This window comes from Equus caballus, chromosome 6, assembly GCF_041296265.1.
Source record: "Equus caballus isolate H_3958 breed thoroughbred chromosome 6, TB-T2T, whole genome shotgun sequence".
NCBI classification, from domain to species: Eukaryota; Metazoa; Chordata; class Mammalia; order Perissodactyla; family Equidae; genus Equus; species Equus caballus.
Genome location: NC_091689.1, coordinates 66,008,538 through 66,031,131, shown reverse-complemented (window position 1 = coordinate 66,031,131; position 22,594 = coordinate 66,008,538). Strand labels below are relative to the sequence as shown.

General features: G+C 38.2%; 2 protein-coding genes across 2 annotated transcripts in view; one reads left to right on the top strand and one right to left on the bottom strand.

Moving 5' to 3' along the window:
* The first annotated feature begins 1,431 nt into the window (after window positions 1-1,431).
* Window positions 1,432-8,730, top strand: MANSC4 (MANSC domain containing 4). Its single transcript, XM_003365159.3, has 3 exons — window positions 1,432-2,071; window positions 4,668-4,802; window positions 7,256-8,730. The coding sequence occupies exons 1-3, from the start codon at window positions 1,843-1,845 to the stop codon at window positions 7,912-7,914; spliced, it is 1,023 nt and encodes a 340-aa protein (XP_003365207.2). The 5' UTR covers window positions 1,432-1,842; the 3' UTR covers window positions 7,915-8,730.
* A 2,501-nt stretch (window positions 8,731-11,231) lies between these two features.
* The window catches only part of MRPS35 (mitochondrial ribosomal protein S35), a 47,670-nt gene continuing 36,307 nt past the window's right edge, over window positions 11,232-22,594 (bottom strand). Inside the window, exon 8 of the mRNA XM_023643298.2 lies at window positions 11,232-13,266. Within this exon, the coding sequence (XP_023499066.1) occupies window positions 12,997-13,266 (270 nt within the window). The 3' untranslated portion in view covers window positions 11,232-12,996. The remainder of the gene's footprint in view (window positions 13,267-22,594) is intronic.

Sequence of the window (22,594 nt, the reverse complement as noted above, 5' to 3'; positions counted from 1 at the left end):
TAGGAATTAATCCACAAAACAATTTTTGCTTGGAAGAAAGTGAAATGTTTTGTTTTTAAAGTTATTCAGTGTTTTGAATATTTTTCTCTTTATTATCAATGATTACATTTATAATAATATAACTTATATTATTAATATATGTTTCTAAAATCAAAAGATATGTGATAATTAGGCTATTATTAGGAAACAGGTGGAGAGATGAAAGTTCAAAGACTGTTAATGTTTTTGTGTCGTCATTGAATGAGTCATTGTGCAAAAAGATTTGAAAGAAACACAGATCACAGGACAGTAAAAGTTTCATCTTTAAAAAAATAAAAAAAGGAGTAGTACAGCACTTTACGCCCAAAGCCGATTACCACTAATACTTTGTATAAAAATGGATACAAAAAAGCAACAGTTTCATGCTTGGAACTAATTTGTCATCTTGGATATCATGAGCTATGGAACACACAATCCTCACAAAAGTTAGAGGCCATTTTCACTGCCTTTAATATCTTTTCAAATGTTTTGGCATTGCAATGGAAGTAATTTTATTAATATTTAGATATTTAAAGGCATCTCACCATTTTCCCAGTGCACTTTTCGTGGCAGCTACTTCTGCTTCAATCAGAGATACTGCGCCTTTATGTATGCCCTTCACAAAGAATTCTGTTTCTAACTCACAAACATGAATATCTGAAAACAGATTAGACAACCCCCAGTTTGAACTTCTTCACAATTTTCAGTTTATACTTTTTATTCCTTTTTTTTTTTTTTTAGGAAGATTAGCCCTAGCATCTGCTGCCAATCCTCCTCTTTTTGCTGTGGAAGACTAGCCCTGAGCTAACATCCGTGCCCATCTTCCTCTACTGTATATGTGGGATGCCTACTACAGCGTGGCTTGCCAAGCGGTGCCATGTCCACACCCGGGATCTGAACCAGCAAACTCCAGCCCACCAAAGCGGAACGTACGCACTTAACCGCTGCGCCACCAGAGCAGCCCCGTATACTTTTTATTCTTGATTAAACAATATATGCCTTAATGGATATTGTATTCCATCTACATTATGAGGATGTTCTTTTGACTGAATATTTAGTCTTCTTTTAAGAAACCTTATGGCTAGTCTTTGCAAAAATGCCTGGTCCTGAGACGTGACCAGGATCCATATTCGATGTTTTCAAAATCACTGCAAAATTTAAATTTTTATTTCATTTTCAATTTTCATTTACTTTCAAGACTTTTTAAGCAAAGACAAAAAATTTAAACCAGTGCACAAACTGGTTTTCTGGTGAACCTAAATACTAGAACTTAAATTCAAAGGAAAAAGAGATGATTGAAAAAAAAATCTGCAGTCACAGGTTCCTTAAAACCATACAGAACTGCCCTCACAAAACGCTGTCTTGTTTCAGGTGAAATAGATCCTTTCTTTATCTGACGTCAAGTGACTAGCTTATTGTTTTCCTCAGAAAGACTCTTGGCTAGGATTTCCACTTGTCTTTATATTTACTTAGTAAAAGGTGTCTGTGACTATTCACTTTCAGAGAAAGAAGAAAAGCAGAGGAGAGAATCCACGTCTTCAAGAGGCTAAGGGACAGAGCATTGAAATGGCCTGGAAAGTGTTCAGAATTAACAGCAGCAAGTCAAATGTTCACCTGGGACTCAACTGGGAAGAAACAAAAGAAAAATCAATATGCAGTCAAAGAACGGCCTCATTTTTCTAGAAGGTGACCCTCCAGAAGAGTCCCAAGGAAGCTCTCTCTTAGCAACAGCCCTGAAGTTCCAGAAACTGTCCTAAACCCTGCTGGTCAGCTCTAGCTTCTGTCTGGGAATCAGACTTGTTGCCGAGTCTTCATCCCAGGGAAATGCATGCGGCAGTGGTGGCAGCAGACGTGCTACTGCTCCTAAGCATGGGGTGGACCTCAGACTGTCTCTGCTCACCCACCATTTTTTACAGAGACTGCTGGATCCGTCGCTTCCCAGGTCTTCTAATTGACCTTGAGGAGTCTCAGAAGCTGGGAGCTCAGTTCTTAAAGTATTATTCTGAAAGCACTGGCCAGAAATGCAGTAGAAGCTGCTGTCTTAGGAAGGATGGTAAGTATTAATGATATGCCTGAGCAAAAATCGGGGGAAACTTCCAAAATGAAGACCTAAGTAAGGAGTCCTAGGCAGAGGGTCCAGTGAACAGCTGAAGAGGACTAGGGAAGATGTCCTGAGATGAGGGAGATGGGGAGAGAGGGAGAGACATTGAGACTGACTTTGCGATTTGGTTCAGGGCAGGCTCGGTTTATAAATCTAGTAATGACTCAGAATGCTATGGAACCTACAGGTAACAGAGAATCCTCTTTTCTTCACTTAATTGCTAAATGAAAATATTTCCTCAAGGATTAAATAACAATGTTTCTATAGCCGAAAATATAGCATATTTGATTTCGAAGATATTTATAATAATTTCCTTTTCTAAGTTCTTTTGGTGATATTGGTATCGTTTCAAATTTCTGAAATGTGCTTGCTTGTGTTGACCAAATGTGAGATGTATTGAACAGGAATTTAGATTGTGATTCATGTTTTGAAAGAAATAGGGGGATATATGTCAAATGGCAAAAAGAAAAGAAAGGAAAGAAGGAAGGAGGGAAGGAAGGACAGAAAAAGAAAAATTTTCAGAATATCCTAATTCAGAATATCAGATTTTTTTGTCTGAAATCCAGAATCAGGGTAAATGTCATCCATATAATATGATCAAGCCCTGTAGTTAGGAAAACATTTCATTGTTGCAGAATTTCAAGTTACAATTGTCTAAAGACTTTTCATTTATTTTTCATTTTCTCAAGATTTTAAAGCTACTTGGGAAGAAACAAAAGCAACACAACACTTTAAAATAATTCTCTTGGTTGTTCCACACTTCCCTTCCATGGTTTGATACCGACTTATTAATTGGCAATGCCTCCTATCCAATTATGCGTGTAAGATTTCTGGGATGCAAATTAGAGCTACTTGGAGAGTCTAAACTATCAAGAGACCACAGTGTGAAAAGCTGTCACAGGCTAAGTTAATCAAGCACAGAAGAGAGCAATTAATTTGTTAAAGAGAAATCTTAGACATGCTTCTAATTGCCATAAGCCTTCACCGCAGGGAGGTGGGGGAGGGCAGTACCTTTTCAGCATTTTCCCATGGCATCAATTTACCTGACTTCTCCACACCAGGGAAGCCGTGGCCTCTGGACTTCCAGGGGTATTATAAGCATCCAGTAGAACATCATGATTTTAGAGCCTTTGTGCCTTCCAAGTTGTGACTTTCTTCCTCCAGAAGAAAGGGCATAGACATACATCCCAGTTTTGGGATGGAAGCCAGAAACTTAAAAAGCCACAATCCTGCAATAGCTAACCTGCTCAGAGCTGGGACTCTGAAATGTTTATGAGGAGGAATGTAAAACACCTTTAAAAAGGTGATTTCGAAGATATTTAAAAATTGTTCTCTACAGCATCAACTACTTTCTTACCCAAAATTTAGATGTCTAGATTTGAATATTTATTCCTTTCTCTTAAACTATACAGCACAGTTCTCGGGGAATGCATTTGTAATCTATAATGAATTAGCGATGTGTTATTGACGTTTGTCATATTCTTTCTCCTACTGGCAACATAAAGAGTGCAGAGATATGGAGTGTCCTAGAAGTCATAGGGGAGACACAACTCTTTGCAGTTAACCTGACGCAGAAGCAGAACAGTTTCTGCCAACAGCAATTCCACGGCAGCTTTAGGCACAGTCTGACCGCTGGTAATCATACACTATCCGTCTGTAATCTTATTTTCTTAAAGAAGTTGATACCTTTTGGCCAATGGATATTTCCCAGCACATGGTTCCTACTACACTGCAGCAGGAGGAAAATATATGTTTCACTTCAGGGAGGAGAGACTGAAGATTTGCATTCAACAAATCTGACTTAAGGTTTTCCAGAAATAACATCTTATGTTTTAAGGAGCAAACGTATTTAGAAAAGGGGAGACAGCATGAGCAAGGGATGTACCCCTGCCCACTGGCATTCCCAATGCTAACATCCTTGTCTATCTCCTCCTTTCCTCTTTGAGTGACACTGATGAGGCTTTTCACTGGATGTGGTTTTGCAATGTGAGGCTACTGCACACCTGCATTCAGGGTCAAGTTAACGTTTACCTGGCCTGCTGCCTTTCCACCATCTGAGCCTCTCCCAGTAATACAGTCACTACTAGTTTTGCCCTTTTCCCTTCTGTTGCTCCCTCTTCTCTTAGAGCATTTGTCCCTTTATTTTCCTATTTCTTTCTCCAGTGAACTCTAGTACCTTAGCATTCTGAGAGGGCATTACACCTAGAAATCTGATATACATAAATCCCCAGAGGTTTGTGTAGCCTATTGAATTGTTCATGAACACTAAATGCTGGGATTGGGAAATGATTCCAGGCAATCCTGTGTGGAAGGGAAGGTATGAAAGATTACTTAGAGGAAATCAGTAGATAGTTTCTTTTAAAAAGGCATTTTCCATATTCATAGAAATGGTTACCGTAGTTCGTAATGTTCTGTAAAATGTCTGAACATAGCCCTGCAACGTACTGTTAATCCAGTGTTGCAGAAAGAAAGATGAGTTGCTCCGAGCTCATCAAGCTGGTAGAGATGAAGACCATCAGCAGATGTGCTTTGCCTGCTTCCCTTTCAGTTTCCTGTAACCTGGCTGTCTTCTACCACGATCCCATTCATGATAATGTCAACTGCCTCCACATTCACTGCCCAACACTGGAGAGCTGCATATTAGAGCCCGGATCCAGTGCCATTTTATACAACATAACAGACGGTAATGATTTCTGTACTTGTATGTATTTTGACAAACGGTAACATTCTAGCAGAAGTATATAACCTAGAAACTGGCTGGCAATAGCCATGGATGAATCCCTAAATCATTATTTTCCAGTGAATTCTGGAAAAGTTTTGGGCATCCAGGGCAGAAAACTAAAAAGAAAATTCCCTTTAGCTTGGCATGTTCAGCAATGACAGTTCTTTCCAGATGATAACAAATCACATGGGATTGAACAACAGCTTAAGCATTACATTTCATTTACGTAAAGTGCCTTCAGCAAGAGCCAAAGTAGGCATTTCTACTGCAGTGGCTAAGGATGCCACCAGGAAATAAAGAAAATGCTAAATGGCGGTTTTGAGGTCTGTTGACACTGAGGACACATATTCTACAAAGATGAATGTAAGGGACGGGGAAATGCACCACCATTTACTGACATTCATTAGCATATCCTTGGTCCCAAAACAACCAGTATATTTCATTTTAGAAAATATATATTTAAGTGTCCTTTGCCCATGTATCTAATCTCAGGGTGCAGATTAGTAAACATGAAAGAATAGATTTTTATCATCAAAATACAAAGGAGATAAATTTCTTGATCAATTTGTACTTATTGAACACCTAAGGCTCCAGGCTGTGCTCAACATTGCAGACGATGGCAGCATATCTCTGCCTTCAATTTCCTCATGATCTAGTTGATGTGACAAGTCTTAAAATTTGTGTAAGACATATAATTGCAAAAGTGTGTAATACTGCTTCAAGTACGAAGGCTCAAAAGAAGGGGAGACTAAGGAAAACAAGACTATTCAGAGGAAGCTTTGTGGAAGAGGCCAGGTAGAGGCAAGATAAGGAGTTCTGTATCACACCATGGGAAAGTAAGAAAACCGAGCTGGCTACAAGGGCACATTTGGGGTTACAACGAAAATATGGGTAGGACAGGCAACAAAAAGGCTTTGGAGAGAGTAGTTTTGGTTTGATTTTGTCAGAAATATGGAACCAACAAGGGTACTTAAGGACAAAATGCCGATATTAAAGTGACGTATCTGATTATCTTAGTCTAGGAAAATTATATGCAGGATGCAGTTTAGAAAATCTAGTAAGGGAGGCATTATATCTGGACAAGTTGATTGTAGTTGCCACGAAGAGGAGGGATGATTCCCAGCATTTTAGGAAGGGACTGGATAGCACTTAGTTACTTTTTGGATGAAGGAAAAGAAGAGTAAAAAATCACTTTGCAGTACAGATTCCACCATAGGAGATGGAAAAATGGTGATGCCACTGAGTAAGACAAAGAGGCAGATGAAATGATTTTGGCTTTTGGAATGTTTAGTGATGACATGAGATGTCTAGCTGGGGACCTTCAGTAGAACACAGGAGAAATGAGATCAGAGCTCAAGAAAGAGGAAAAAGTTGGCAATGTGGATTTCAGTGCCATCAGTATAGTGGTAACAGCTGATGAGGATAATCTCTTTGGATGGTGTGAGATGAAGAGAAAATACAGCAGAAGACCAAGGACTAAAGATGGTGGAAACTACACAACCAGTTTGAACCAGGAAGAGAACCAGCAAAAGAAAGAAAAGATGAGAGGCAGGCGACCTGGGGTAAATTGCCAAGGAAGTCTGGGTTCCAGGGAGTCATGGGAGAAGAATTTCACGGACAGGATGGCCAGCAGTATCAAGGACAAGAGACATGCCAAAGCAATGAGGCATAAATGATCAGGAAATAAGGAAAGTACTGATTACCTCGGAAGCATAATTTTGACAGAATAGTGAGGATGGAAACAAGAGGAGAGAAGGCAAAAAACAAAGTCAGAAAGGAAATGAAAGAAATGGATATTGGTGTGTTTGGGGAGAGAGAGAGAGTGGGAGGGAGGGAGAGCAGGAGAGGGAGGGAGAGAGAGAGAGAGAAACAGTGTGATGCTATCAGGGACAATTGGAAAACTGTAGAGTTTTTTCTTCTCCTTTAAAGACAAAGCAATATTTGTGCATGTCTGAAGTCAGAGGGAAAGGAGTTAGTTTACAAGAGAGAAAATACTGAAGACAATGTCAGGACCCTCAGGCACTGCAAAGGGATGAGATTTAGAGCTTTGCTCATGATTTTGAATAGTTACACTTCTCCGGCCCTGTTTTGTTGATTTTAAAATGCTGTATATCTCAACTAGTTACTGTTTCTGCAGCTCTTGCTATTGTTGCGCAAAAGCTCTGGCAGACACAAAGTATTCTCCATGATGTAGTCAAATTTGTTGACAAATGAAAGTGTCTTAGAAAGCTAAGATAAATTCAAATGAGGCCAGTGCATTTCTAAGCCTTTCAGAAGAATGCAGTGGTAGAACTTGAAATTGGCTTAGTTCAATAACTCACAGCGGCCAAACCCAGGACTGCTACAAACTGCACTTTAAGGTCTTCTCTTTTCATTTAAAAATAAAATTTGAACAATGCTTTTTTATCTTTCAGGTATAGATCCAGATTTGCTGGTTTTTGGACAATCACTTCCCACATATCCACATACCCGTTCTTCATCTAATACCTGGGACAGACTAAGGATTTTAAAAGCTATGAATTTAGATAAACAACGAACCACCATGAGAAACCAAATGTTACCATCAATAGAGGCTCCATCATCAACCACACATCAAGATTTGGTTGCAAACACAAACAATATCAGGTATTCCAAGAAATTAACCACAGATGCTTGGGCAAGATTCATTTCCCTGAATGACTCCATTACCACAGAGGTCAATATGGTGCCATCCCGTACTGATTTCATCAACAACACAGACAACAAGACTATTTCTCCTTTCTTTGTGCCCATAGACACAAAACTTTCTCATATGCCTACTCCATCCCAACTCAACAGTAGCAAACAACTACTGAACAAAACCAAGGGGTACAACAGCAGAAACCGTACATCTGGGAATGAGGATGAAACACCTGATGGGGCATCTGTGACTTCAAAGACATGGCTGGTTCCTGTGGTCCTCAGTACCTCTGTCATCTTTCTTTGCTGTTGTACAGTCACCCTGGCATCTGGATGCTTTCGCAAGCAGCAGGGCCAGTACAAACCAGGACAGAGAAGTCAGCATCCAGGCAAATTACAAAATGTGACATCCTGAAGGAGAACTCTTAATAGTAAAGGTTGTAGAGACTATAAGCTTTCAAGAGTCTCATTTTTAGTTTTCTATAAGACAAGGGAAGTTTGGTTAAAAAAATAATCGTACAGGATGCCGCTCCTACCAATCTCTAAAAAATGGCCAATGCTTGATACATATAACTGCTTTTTTGATTATATGTTTTTTTGGAATAGGGTACCCTCTGCCAAATTTCCAAAATTCTGACCCCTGCAGTTAATTAGCACTGAATGAGAGGCGTAGTTCTAAGTGCTGCACGTGTATTAACTCACTGAATTCTTACAACTCCGTGAGTTAGGTAAACTATTATCAACCATTACACTATTACTATCACATGTTACAGATGAGCAAACTGAGGAGAAGAGAAGCTAAGAATCTTACCGAAAGTCCACAGCTACTAAGTAGTGGAGCCAGGACTTAACAGAAAATCTGCTTCAAAAGTCCTCACTCAAAACCACCATTATACTAAAAGCCTCCGTTTTCCCAATAGGCATGGAAGAAAGATACACGGAGGAAAACATCATAATATATTTGTCTCCCATCAAGGTCAAATTACTGACACTTAATAAAATCTTTTAGTGATTTGAGCAAAAGAGCACTATAAATTATTACTGTTACTAATCCATAGCAAATGTTTCCTGATTTTTTATACACTTTTCTATGTTTGTTTGGTTAATCCTTCTCCAGCCTAATCCATCATCTTCATTTCCTAAAGCCGACATGCCTTTCAATAATTATGGCACTGACATCTTTGAGTTTTGTGTTGACTTCTGTTGAATAAAGCTTGGGAGTTCTAGTTTACATCTCTCACTTGTATATATTGTTTTCCCAGGTGCAAATATTAGCTCCAGGTATTTCAGCTCTTCCACTTCTTACACCAGACTTACCCCCTAAATCTTACACTCAAACTCTTAAAAGCAGAAAACTGCAATTCAAGTCTCTAATGATCTTAAACTCTAGGCCTTTGCTCTCATCCCTTAAACTCATTTTAAATGTGAGAACAGATATTAAAAGACAGCCAATAAGCATAAAGAATAGAGAGAAGAAATTTTATTAGAAGATTAATAAAATAGTACTGTTCCCTCCAAATATTAACCACAAATAAAAGACTGAATTTAAAAAAATTAATCAATTTACCTTAACTTGCATTTCATAATAAGTGTTAGAAATTTTATCAATTTCTTTCCTAATACATTAGGGGAAAAAAACATGCTATTTAGGGGTGACATAAAGATGTAAATTATCCTAAAATGATATTTAATAATTCAGGAAGCTATCTTTAAAAATTATTTGTACATACATTCTTTTAAAACATTATTTACTTTTCTTTGAAATATATACAAGTTCTTTCAAGGTTTCCCAGCAAACTAGGGCTGCTAGGAAAAAAAAAAGTTTTTTCTTCTTTGAGGTTTCTCAGAATTTTATTCATTCTCTAAAATTGATATTGTTTTATAGACATGACCCTAATTTGAAAAAAACATGTACCTTTGTAAGAAAACAAACTCTTCTCCAACCCCTATCTTTGACTATCAGGTAAACTGAGTCCACTTAGACTGAACATGCAACCAGAACAGTCAGCCAAGAAACACAAACAGCTGGGCCTAGAAACCACTTCTTTACCGGAAGCTAAAGGGACCAGAGAACTTCCGAATACCAAAATTCAAGAAACACAGATCTCAGGGCCCAGTCAGCAACTAAGTCTAAGGTTGTTACACCCATCTGGGAAATAACCATGATACTGAAATCTTTCCAACTTTGTAACTAGCCAGACCTTTTTCACAAAAGTCTATAATCGTCCAGTATTATGAAATACTTACCAATATTGGAAAGAAAATGCAAAGAAAGAGCTAAAGCACCCTACAATTAGGAAAACAACTTCGTTCTATTTCTTAGCTGCCTATGTATTTAAGCAACTTCTGAGCTATGTAACTTGAGTTTGAAGAGCAGATCAATACAGCAAAAAGTATCCCCTAGAATCCTCACCATAAGGATGAATATGATAATGTTCATTGTATATATATAATTAATAGTTTAAAGGACAAGGATCTAATTAATGACAAATAGTGCTGTTTAATTATTGCTGAAATCACAATGACAGCAACTGTTATCCTTTTGAGGCAGTTTTGTATTAATCTTACAGCTCTAAGATTTTGCCACTAGGTGTTAATGCCGTAGTTTAAGAGTCTTCACTTCAATTGCCCAGAGTTGGCCAAACTGCAAAGATTAAAGGCATAGTGTTCTATAAGACCACCCTCACTTCCGACACCAACTGTAAGTTAGGGTGGGGGGGGGGGGGGTGTCCCAAAACCACGCTGAAGTTCAACAACTCACTAGAATTCACAGAACTCAATGAAAACTGTTATACTCACAATTATAGTTTATTACTATAGGGAAAGGATATGAATTAAAATCAGCCAAGGGAAGAAGTACATAGGATGCTGTCCAGGAGGGTTCCAAACTCGTTAACTTCTGGTGTCCTCTCCCCCCGGAGGCAGGACACATTACTCTCCCAGTACCAGTGTGTGACAATATGCCTAGACTATTGCCAACCAAAGAAGCCTGCCCAAGCCCCAGTGTTCAAAGTTCTTATTCAGGCTCCATTACACAGCTTAGATTGACTGATTACCTGGGCAGTTCATCTGAGCTGCAAGGTGCACTGATCTTCCAGGTGACTCAAAGTCCCCACTTATAAATCACATGGTTGGTTTTTCTGGCATGCCCAAGACTATCAGGTGTGGGCAGCCCCACCCTAAAACCCACTGTCACCAGCTCCCATCCTAAACAAAGACACTTTTATGAGGAATGACCCCTCTTTGGGCAAGGTCAAATTCTTTATTACACATCACTACTCCCCCTGCTTCCATCTGCACTGTATTACTACCACAGGATCGATGACTCTCACATGTTCCCAAATGACCACCTCTCTCCTCAGTTTCTCCTGTTTTCAAAACGTTTCCTTCTTCAACCGTTTCTGCATCTGTGTTTTCCTTAACCCTACGTGAGTCTCGAAGAAACATAACATTTCAATACATTTACGTATGCTTTAAATCTGATCTAAAAATTCAGTTTTATCTACTTTGCTTTTCACTTGCAATTTCCATCCAATGGAATACAACATACCCCTCTCTCCTTTTTGTACTCAAGACCCTATTGTTGTCCTTTATAACCTACAGACTCTTGGCCTTGCTAATACCAAATCATACCTTCAATTTATATAAATCTTTTGGGGAATTGTTTTGAAATTTCTTTTGTCTTTAATTATGTTCTCTAATTCTGCCAGGCAAAATAAGTCTTAAGGCAAATAACAAAATCAATAATTCCTTTATTTTGATTTAATGATTAATCACTTGTTGACAACTTTGAAAGTGGTAAGAAATGACTTACAGATATACTTTAAAATATTTATTACTTTTTCTCCCATTCTCCCATTTCTCCAGTGGCTGAGTGGTTAAGTTCGCGAGCTCTGCTTCGGCAGCCCGGGGTATCACTGGTTCGAATCCTGGGCATGGACATGACACCACCCCATCAAGCCATGCTGAGGCAGCATCCCATATGCCACAACTAGAAGGGCCCACAACTAAAAATGCACAACTATGTACCGGGGAGCTTTGGGAGAAAAAGGAAAACTAAAATCTTAAAAAAAAATACATATATATATATTGAATTGACAGCTAAATTGACTGGAATGTTTCTTAGGGTAGTTCTCATTTTGTCATTTATTCCAATTAAATTCAAGGTCCTTAGACCTCATCTCTTTCCTGAGCTGTAGAAGCTGTAACTGGGGGATCCAGACAGATGAATACCAGTTAACTATTTCCACTGTGAAAATTAGTAAGCAGAAATCTCATTTAAAATACAGTTGGAAGGCCAGAAGGGAGAAGCCTCATGGCCTACGTAGGTAGTAGGGCCCAACAGGAAAGACTTCCCCTTCTTGACTGGCAAGATGCTCAGCCAATGAGAGACTGTCACAGCTCAGCCAATGAAAAGCCACTACACTTTAAACTCCCAGCCTCCTCCCAATACTCTTTGCTTACAATAGCCCTCCCAACTTCCTCTTGCCCTCTCTCTGAGTTTCTCCTCTCCTTGCTGCTCAGGACTTGCACATGGTTTGCCATTGTTGCATATCCCAAATTGCAATTCTCTGCTGATCCCCCAAAACCCCATTTTTGCTGGAGAAATAACTGGCTATTTGTTTAAGGTCAACACCACATTTCTGCAAGCTTGGGCTTGGAGAAATGAGCCCCAGAAAATAGAAAGTAGGATGCTAAACAGAGTTGAATCAACATAAAGTAGACCCAAAATAGAGGGATGGAACAAACTTTTTAGGTTAGAAAATACTCTCTTGGGCCAGCCGGTGGCCAAGTGTTTAAGTGCCTGCGCTCCGCTTCGGCAACCCAGGGTTTCGCCAGTTGGAATCTTGGGCGCGGACATGGCACTGCTTGTCAAGCCATGCTGAGGCAGCATCCCACATGCCACAACTAGAAGGACCCACAACGAAAAAAAAAAATATGCAACTACGTACTGGGGGGCTTTGGGGAGAAAAAGGAAAATATAAAATCTTGAAAAGAAAAAAGAAAAGAAAAAGAAAATACTCTCAAGGACCTGCTTCTAATCAGAATTAGCATCTGTGAAAAACATATTGGGTAGACAGCATTTATGTAAAACAAGCAGTGAACTGCAGTCAGGGGACTGGGCTGTGCGCCGAGCTTCCCAAATAACCACAATCGTTATTCATATGCAACCACTAAGTGCTAATTTGTAGGGAGAAAAATATAGCCAGTGACAAAATAACAATATATGTATATATTTGAATACTGCCATTGTATGGCAGAAATAAAATCAAAACACTATAGAACCAGAAGAAATCAGAGATCTAATTAGTCTAATTGCCCCAGTGTATAAATAAGAAAACTTCTGAATCATCAGTGCCATTGTGCAACAGTATGAAAGGAGTAATGTTAACTCTGATGTAAAACAATGTTTTTTTAACATTTTCAACTTTATAACAAATTAGATAATGATTACATATATATCACAAAATGAATAAATCAGATTTTTCTCAATAGATCACGTCAAATTTAATAGTCTCTTCACTGATTCTTTGTATTGAGAAAGGGTACTTTCATTGTCCCCCTCGTTCTTAAGACTAACAACAGACTTTCTGTAATCTTCAACTTCTTTAGTACCAAGGAGCTCTTCTTTATTTACTTCCAGATTTTTCTCAGCAGCTTTAATTTGCAGAAGTGTTTCCAGGATATTTTTTTCTGAGGAGCTATTTTCCCATACATACTCTTCCATGTCTGCTTCAGTCTTATTTTTCTCCCATTCTTCAGTTTTCTGAAAGAAAAAAATGAATACTGAATTCTGAGAATTGTTATTCAAAGACAGAGTTTTCTTTTGTTTTTAGGGGAAGAGAAATTCGGAAATGTGGAGAGCGCCTGTGAGCACTCTGCATGTCCACTCTGATGTACCTCCCTTACCCAGCACTGCTGCCCACCCTCACCACCACTCCAGGGCTGCACGCTCTGATATGTGAACACTCCGTCACCATGCATCTACCCACCTAATTTATACCTTATCTGTCTTTCAAATTGCACTTATAAAGCAATACTGTTTCCCAAAAGATTCAGAAAACTCATGTCCCTAAACTAACACATCAACATTTCACATTTCTGAGGTTAAAAATAATGAGATTTGAGAGCAGACCATCTTGTTAACACACCTGTGGGGATGACAGGGAAGACCAATTATAATAATAAAATTTTACATAAAAAGCACGTGTGTAATACATGATATTTCATCATAATGACTTCATATATTTTGGAATTTTTTGTTATTATCCTTATTTTCTGTTCCCATAATGGAGACAATTTTTGTTACTACCTGTTTTTTACAAAAATTATTACCATGCTAGTCTAGAGAACACTGGTAGGTTTTACAGCAGTATAATTCAGATTTATGATTTAAATGAAGATGTAATGTTCTGTGAAAAATCAAGCAATGCAGCTAATAAATAATATGTCCTGGTTCAAAGAAGTGCTGAATACCAGCCACATTCTTTCCAAATTAACACACAATAATATTCTGAGCCACAGGCTAATACAGAACGATCTGCTATTCTTACAACTTTTGAAGGTAGTAAACTCCCCAAATTTTAACATTTGTAAAGTATTAAAAGAGAGGTAGATTTGTAAGGCTGTCAGAAAAAATATTTTACCTCTGAAAACTCCTCTTTAAACAGACTTGAGTTTGAGCAGACAGAGCTTCAAGGCTCCTCAGAGCTAAGTGAGCACCAAGAAGGAGGTGAGCATTTCCACCCACGCCACCCTCCCGTCCCCACCTCCACTACAAGAGCCCATGAAAAGAGAGAAAGGCAATGGAAATTTGTCCCTCAAAGGGTAGAGAGGAGCCCCATCAACCGCAAACAGACTACCAGGGATGCCACTGACGCACCCATTCAGATCACTGGAGCCCAGGCAAGAGGCTCCCCCACCCACAGGAAGAAGAAACCATCCTTTCATCTTTCAAACTGAGTAAGCATCTTTTCCTTCAAGAGAAACCAACGGGATGTAGGTGTTTTCCCTGATCCCCAAATTCCTCAGGCTAAGGAGGGTATCTGTACTCACAGTTCCTATAATGTCTGTCCCACCTCTGTACACTGAATTTACGTCTGAGGACAATGTCCCAGCTTGTTCCAGAAGTATCTTATCCAATTGAGAATCAACTCTGTGCCCCTTTTTTATCTGGTAGGGAGGCTTGAAGCTTGGCAGAGGGGGCAGGGATAATGTGAAATAACTTCTTGTTGTGATCCATCCCCCACAACCCTGGTGCAAATAGCTTCTAATAGCCAAACTCTGAACTTGTACAGTTTAAAAAAATAATTGACAAAACTACCCTATCCCACCTAATTTTTACTGTAATATTTGGAGAAGGAATAAATGTCAGCCCCTTTAAAGACACAAATTCCCTAAATTAAATACATCATTGAACCTATATACTATTGGTAATGCTTTAAATGTTAAGACAATGTCACAGTTTCTTCACAATTTTAACTTACAAGTGAAGTATATATACTTAAGAGGCCAAGAAATACATTTTATAAAGCATTAAGTAAAATAGTCACTCTGTCTCATTCTTAACTATCAGAAGACAAGCAATTAAAAGACATAATTGTTTAAAAAATTATGTTTCACCTAGGTTTATCTGGATTTTCTTAACTGGTTTGGAGCAGATGCTTAAACAGAGGAGGTAACCAAAGTAAATCCACTAATAATTTCCAACATTTCATTTATCTCCCCCTTCTGTTTGGTACATACAAGCCTACATTGGTTTGCCAAGGTGTGCTGTAGGTGTGCCCCGTGAGCCTGGAGTAGCAGGAGCAGCCACGGCGTGCTCCTCCTTCACTGATCTCAGTAAGGAATTTTCTGTGTGTGCAATGACAAGAAAAAGGTTAGGAAATGCTTCAAATGCTTACACATATTACTTATTTCATATAATTCTTATTAAGACCTACTGGGTTAGAGCTTAACATCTCTACAGAGAAGAAAACGAAATCTTACAGAAGTAGAGGGCCACAGCCACCTGGGAATGTTTCAGATGGCAGAATCCTCTGCATCCGATCAAGAGGAACGCAGTGCATTTACTGTAGACTTGTAATCCCTCCAGGAGGTCAAAAGCAGCACTCCCTCACCAAATACATTGCTATCTTTGCAGCAACATGTACGAATAGTCACACTAAATGGGATAAACAAAGGCTATAAATAGCATCTCACCCATTCAGCTCTCATTTTGCCACCAAATAAGTTATGAAAAGACTAGCAATTTCCAGAGCTTTCTGGGTTTCAGAATTACAGCTGGAGGGCTGTACATCTGTGATCCCCTCCAGGTCACACAGGGCGGTGGTCTGACACAGTCTTTACCATGGGGTTCAGTGTTTCACAGAACTGAGTTTAAACCCTAGTCTCATCACTTACTACTCTCTGTAAGAAGACTCCACAGGGCTGTTCTGAGCAGTAAGAGGTGAGGAATTTCTACAGACTTAGAGCACCTGGCTCAGTAACACTAAAGAAATGCTTGCTATTAATGACACAACTTATTAAGAAGAAGAATGAAGATGAGTGGGATTCAAACCCTTGGCCTAGTGCCAAAATCCATGTTCCTATGTCAAGGGTGCCACCGGCACTATCAAGCAGTAAACTGAAACTTTAAAGGTAAATACAAACACACAATTGTCCAAATGTCCTGCCATATTATTTCCACTCACAAAAATTATGACTGATGTTTATAAAATCTAGAGAAAATAATTTACAGAAACAAAGTCTTTCTTTAGTACTGATATAGATGTAGTATTTTTCATGATGCTTGTTACTTGCTGTCTTCTTGATAAATGTATTACTAATTAGATTTTATTGTCTCACTTATAGCCTGTTATTAAAAATAACTGATTTATCTCCAATTTTCTTGCAGTCTCCTTTGGGTGCAGGCTTTTATGACTAACCAAACGTAGATTAGAAAACACACGCTCACACATGAAACGGAAAGCATTCACCTCTTATAAAGATGCGTCTCAAGAAAAGGAATCTAGTTTTTTCAAGTCATGTTAAATGTAAGAAAAGATCTTTACGACATCTTTAGAATTTCTCACTTTTTCAAGCAGGAAAAAGAAAGTTAATTATTATCACTATATTTACCTTTTGAGGGAAATCTTTTCTAGCCATTAATGTGTAAATTTTCAGAGATGAGCGTCATCCAAATGGGGCTTTTCAGTGAAGAGAGACCAGTTAACTGCAAGAGCTGCTGGTCTGTAAATGACACATTAGGAGGCAATTCCAAAATACCTTCTAGTCCTTGTTAATGATATAAAGGCAGTATTTTTCATGATGCTTGTCATTTCAGAATATTTTTCACTTAAGAGGTATAAATATAAAATCCTTGAGGGGAAAAAAACCCCATTACAATTTCCACTTTCAAACAAGATGTGGTAGGTCACAGCATGCCTCTGCTCTGACTACAACTGGAAAAAAGCCAGGTAATTGACCAAAAAAAAAAATAAAAAACCCGAAAATTCCAAGTTTAAAGATATCAGACAGCTATACAATCAATGAGGACTAGAGGAATGCTAATTCCAGGCTTCAAGGATATGGGGAAGATCCTTCTAAAGATCCCTAGCCATCTTCTTCCCTGAGCACATTTTCCGATTCTGCAGGAGACTGGTGCTTGGCCCATGCAGAAAGACTCTGCTTGGGCAAAGAGAAACAAGCAAGGTTTGCACTGCTACCTGGGCTTGTGTGACAGACTGGAACTGAAGAGCCCCCAAAATGACTGGTTTTAGTTCTGGAACTACTTATGGGAAGCTGGGGAGTCTGAATTAGGCTTCTACAAAGCAGTGTGAAATCTCCCATAATCTCACAGTGTTTAAGAGACCAAGTCCTGCTAGAAGGAGAAAGTCCTGTTTCAAACACACAACCAATCTCCCTCCCAAGACCTCTGCCAGAGGTTACCCAGCTAAGCTCAAAACCACTAACGTGCACACGTGACTCTCCAGCAGACTTCCAGAGATGTGGAAGCAGACTCACCAAGTTCCCAATCAAAAGCCTAGAAGGTCTGAGGAAAAGGGACAAATCAAAGGTGAATTAAACCTTACAAAAACTGCAACCCAGCTTGGTCCAGCTCAATCCTGAATGAATTAAAATAAGCCCCTGACCCTCTCTGCCTAAGAGAAGAAAGTGGAAATTCTTTCTGTTGGATGACATCAACTGGAGCCTCTATGGGTCTTTTATACACAATGTCTGGCATGCAATAAACAATTACTAGACATCTGAAACACTGGAAGAGAAAAAAATGTAATTAATAACCAAGGGATAACAACAATAGACGAAGAAACTCAGATGATTCAGAGTGCAGAAAGCAGAAAGAACTTTAAAATAACTGATTTAATGTGTTAAGGAAAATAAAGAAAAAGATTAACAATACGGATTAAACGATGAAAAATTTCAACATAGAACTGGTATCTATAAAGAATGAACAATCAAATGAATATCTGGAATTGAAAAATGGTTATCTGAAATTAATAAGTCATTGAATGGATTTTAAAAGCAGTCTGGATACAAAAGACAGGATTAGTGAATGCAAAGACAGAGCAATAGAAAACTATATTGTTAACATTTATCAGATCTATACTATGAGATTATAATTAAGAGATTCTGAAATATTTTTTATATTATACTAATTAACTCTCTCTAAGGTTCCCGGTGATTCTACTTAACAAATTCCAACAAATCTAAAACTGGGAGGACTACTCTTACATGTCTGTCATAAACTAAATGCTTGTGTCCCCCCAAAATTCATGCTGAAATGGAATCCCTAAAGTGATGGTATTTGAGGTGGGGCCTTTGGGAGGTTGATTAGGTCATGAGGGTGGAGCCCTGATGCCCTTATGAAAGAGACCCCAGAGAAGGCCCTTGCTCCTTCCATCCCGTGAGGACACAGCAAGATGGCGCCATGGAGAACCAGGAAGCAGGCCTTCACTAGACACGAAGTTGGCTGGTAACTTGATCTTAGACAGCCCAGCCTCCAGAATTGTGAGAAATAAACTTCTGTTGTTTATAAGCCCTCAGTCTCTAGTGTTCTATTATGGCAGCCCAAAAATGGACTAAGACAATGTCCTATACAAATAAAAATTAGAACTTTTTTTAAAAGCTTGCAAAAACAGATTTTGGGAAATTTAGTCTGAATTAGTGATTCTTAAATTTGTAAAAACCTATAATTTTCACTATCAAAAACCTAAAATTTTTCTACTGCTTCTAACTTTAAAAAGCTATGGTGCTAAGTTCATAAAAAGAGAAACAATCAGATATCATGTACTTCCTGGTGAAGAATACAATACCAACTATGCAGTAGTATTTAAAAAAAATCAAATTAGAATTTGATTAAGCCTCTGGATCCAACTACCAATTTTCAAAATTACACTACGGTGATACAATCAGCCAAATTCAAATGATGGGAAAGACTACACCAAAAAAAACAAACAAGATTTCTTCAACAAATAAATTGCAAGAAAACAGCTCCACAGACAAAACTCCCTTTTAGTTTGTGACTGCTATCAGGCATTCTCCAAAACACATTTGCTGAGAATCTCCTGTGTGCTGGGCAGTACTAGGAGAAGCTGCATGTCTCTAGCTACCCTGGCTAAAAACCAATGTTTCCATATCCAAAGATTTTAGAAAAAAGGTACATATGCTATTCATATTACACATCTGCTGAAATTTCCCTTCAGGTGACATAAAGAACAGAGTTAGTTGGCTAAAACAAAAACATCTCATTATTCAAACATGATAATACTAATACTGGAACAAAATTAATTCGATTTATAAGTGAATCATTTATACGAAGCTACTAACTCTATTAAGTACAGTTTTGTTTTCGTGATCTTAAAAAGAAGTCTATTATAGAAAATTTCAAACATATACAAAAGTAAACAGAATAGCACTATGAACTCTCCTGTACCCATCACCCAGTTTCAACAATTAACTCTTGGCCAATCTTGTTTCATACCTGCCTTTACCCACTGCCCCCTTCCCATGTCCCCAATGAACTATTTTGAAGGAAATCCCAGACATTATGTCATTTCATCTGTAATACATATTTTTCTTTAAAAACAAGTACTATTTAAAAAATCATAACCACAATAATATAATTAATTTGGTGGTGTATTGATTCACAAGAGCCTAACCTAGGTCAGTTAGTTCGCTCATTCATTCATTCAATCAATCAACCAGCAATTCCTGGGTGTAGGTTATTGGCCCCTAACGGTTATGTTTCTCTAGAATCTTCTTGCCTATTTGGCCAGTTACTGGACAATGCCTAACTGAAGCAGAGATCCTCCCTTGGAGGTTGAATCCAAAGGGAGAATTAAATTTAGTTCACTGTTTTGTTCCCCCTCCCCTCGCCTGCCCCCCTCCCACTGGAGTGACTAGCCCCATAAATTCTGAAATAGCCAAGGTCATGCGTTCTGACATACAGACTGGAGGAGGAGAGGAAATCGGTCTGCAGAGAGAAAAGAATGAGGCAGCTGCCTAGAGAGTAACAGAGCCCAGAGACTACAACACAGCCTTCACGTTGTCCTAGGTTCTGTTCCCACCCATTCCTGAGATAGTAGCATCTTTGCCTTTGCCTCTTTTCTGCTTAAATGAGCTTGAGTGAGCTTCCATGACTCACAACAAGGGGGTCTCAACTAATACAGGGTGCTGAGGAGAGAGGCTGAGGATAGAAAGAGTTAAGAGTTGTCAGAATATAAATTATAATTTACATTGACCGGGAGAATGCACAGAATGAGGAAAAAAGAAGGAAATGACAAAACCTGGGAAACAAATTTAATTGATCTGGACTAAAATATATAGCCAACATTTCCAGAAACATGACACATTCCAATTAGAAATTTTACAGTTAAAATGGCTCAGTATTATTTGTAAATAAGCAGTATCTTTACAAGACGTTATACTTAAAAATGACAATTGTGAAATAAGATTTTTACATTTATATGACTTAAATTGGCCTTTTTGGCAGAGTTTCCTTTTAAAAAAACATTTTTCTTTAACTTCAATGTTTTGCAGCAAAAAGTTCAACGTGATATTAAAGGCCTCTAGAAATAGGGGGTTAATACTAAAGGGATAATAACCCAGAACTGAATTCTGATACAGGATCAGCAGGGTGCAGTTCTAGACACATCTTTACAGAAAAGACAGAAATTACTGAAAAGGAAAAGGCAAAAAAAATCATCTATAATTCTACCACCTAAAGATAATCAATCAATACTGGTGACACTTGGTGCATGTCCCTCTAAATCCATTTTTTAAAGCACTGCTATGATTGAATTTATTTATAATTTTGTATTCTGACTTACAATTCACTGTCAAATTTAGCTTCTAAAATCACACCCAGGATTGAAGTGAGTAGTTATTTAAGAGTTTCAATTTTAACACAAACAGCATATTCAAACTACTAGGGGGTAATTAAAAATGCCAGTATAAGCCCAAACTGATCATTATTTAGGCAAAGAGTTTCATTAATCTGTAGACTTCTATTTTAATTCTTCAACCATTAAACATTTATAACGTCACCATTTAATTTGTAAGTGTGTATATAATCCATATACACAGATACACATAGATATGGTCTCTCTTTTCCTCCCTGCCTGCACTGAGAACCTGCTCTGACTACAGCCCTAGAGGAAACAACCTTCCATTCCACATGATCCTGTTCTCTTTCCCACAGTTGGGTCAATTATTCATTCACTCAATAAATATTTATTCCACAACTATGTGCCAGGCGCTGTGCTGTCCTGGAACTGCCAGTCTAGGAGACCTGGAGTTGAACAGGAGCCAGTTAGATGAAGACTGTGATCCCAGTAGAGAAAACAGTATCCATAAAGGCCTGGAGGCAGGAAAGAGCTTAGAACATTCTGAATGTACTGAGTACATAACGTACTAGGACATAACCGAATGAAGGCCAAGGCAAGGAAAGTGGCATGGGATGAGTGTGAACAGCTATTAGAATTCTTACCAGTCTAAGTACCTCACATATATTAGTTCATTTAACTTTCCCAACAACCCTATGAGGTAGTACTATTACCATCTGTTTCACAAACCAGGAAATTGAGGCCCAGAGCAAGTAAATAATTTTCACCAAATCGCACTGCTAGTTAGTAGCAGAACAACATGTTCTAAGGAAGATGCGGATATGGTAAAAAGAATATAAAAAGAACAAAAAAATAACGTAATTTGAACCTATCATCTTTTTTCCTCTTGTAAGCATAAATTCAAACAAAGAAAAACATGTAACAGCTACGTCATGCAACAGTCAGTGTATTCTCATGTAATAGAAGGGAAAGAAATATCTGTTCCACTAAACACACAGATTTGTCACTTTCTACCATCTCATTTACAACTCCCTTGGCCTAGGACATGAATCAGAGTAATATTCCACTTCTCATGATTACAAGTAAGGCATTGTGCTATATGAGAGAAAACAGTTTAACATTAAAAAAAAAAATCCAAGTTATTTGAAAATCATAAAAAATAGGAAGAGGTAAATATCCATAATGGAAAAAAAAGTTACTGCCAATTCTTTCAGTTACCAAAGCTAAATTTTTAACTGAATGTGTCAAGGAATTTACTTCAATTCAAACTGGTTTTAAAAAGTTTACTGAAAGGTGACGTGCCAGACATTGTACTAGATCCTGGGAATATAAAGATGAATGAAATATATAGTCCTTGCCCTCAGTGTCTCAGAATCTAATGGAGTTGGGTAGACACATATATAGGCAATTACCATAAAAGTAATAAAAGGAATGCTAACTGGTGGAGGGAGGAGGGAAAAAGGATGGGCAGAAAACATCTAAAAGAGATTACATTTGAGGTGTATTAAAGGATTCATATGAATTTGTAAGGCTGATCAATTTGAAAAAAGGATTCCAAGTAAAGGGAACAGCACACGCTGTTATGAAAGAACACATTATGTTCACCATACATAGGATATATAACCTACATTTCCCGAGTAGCTGGTAATGAGGTGGCAACCTCCTGTGAATAGATATGTTAAGGAGTTTAGATTTTATCCTAGGTAATGAGGAACCACTGAAGGATTTTATAAAGGAGTATGACACAAT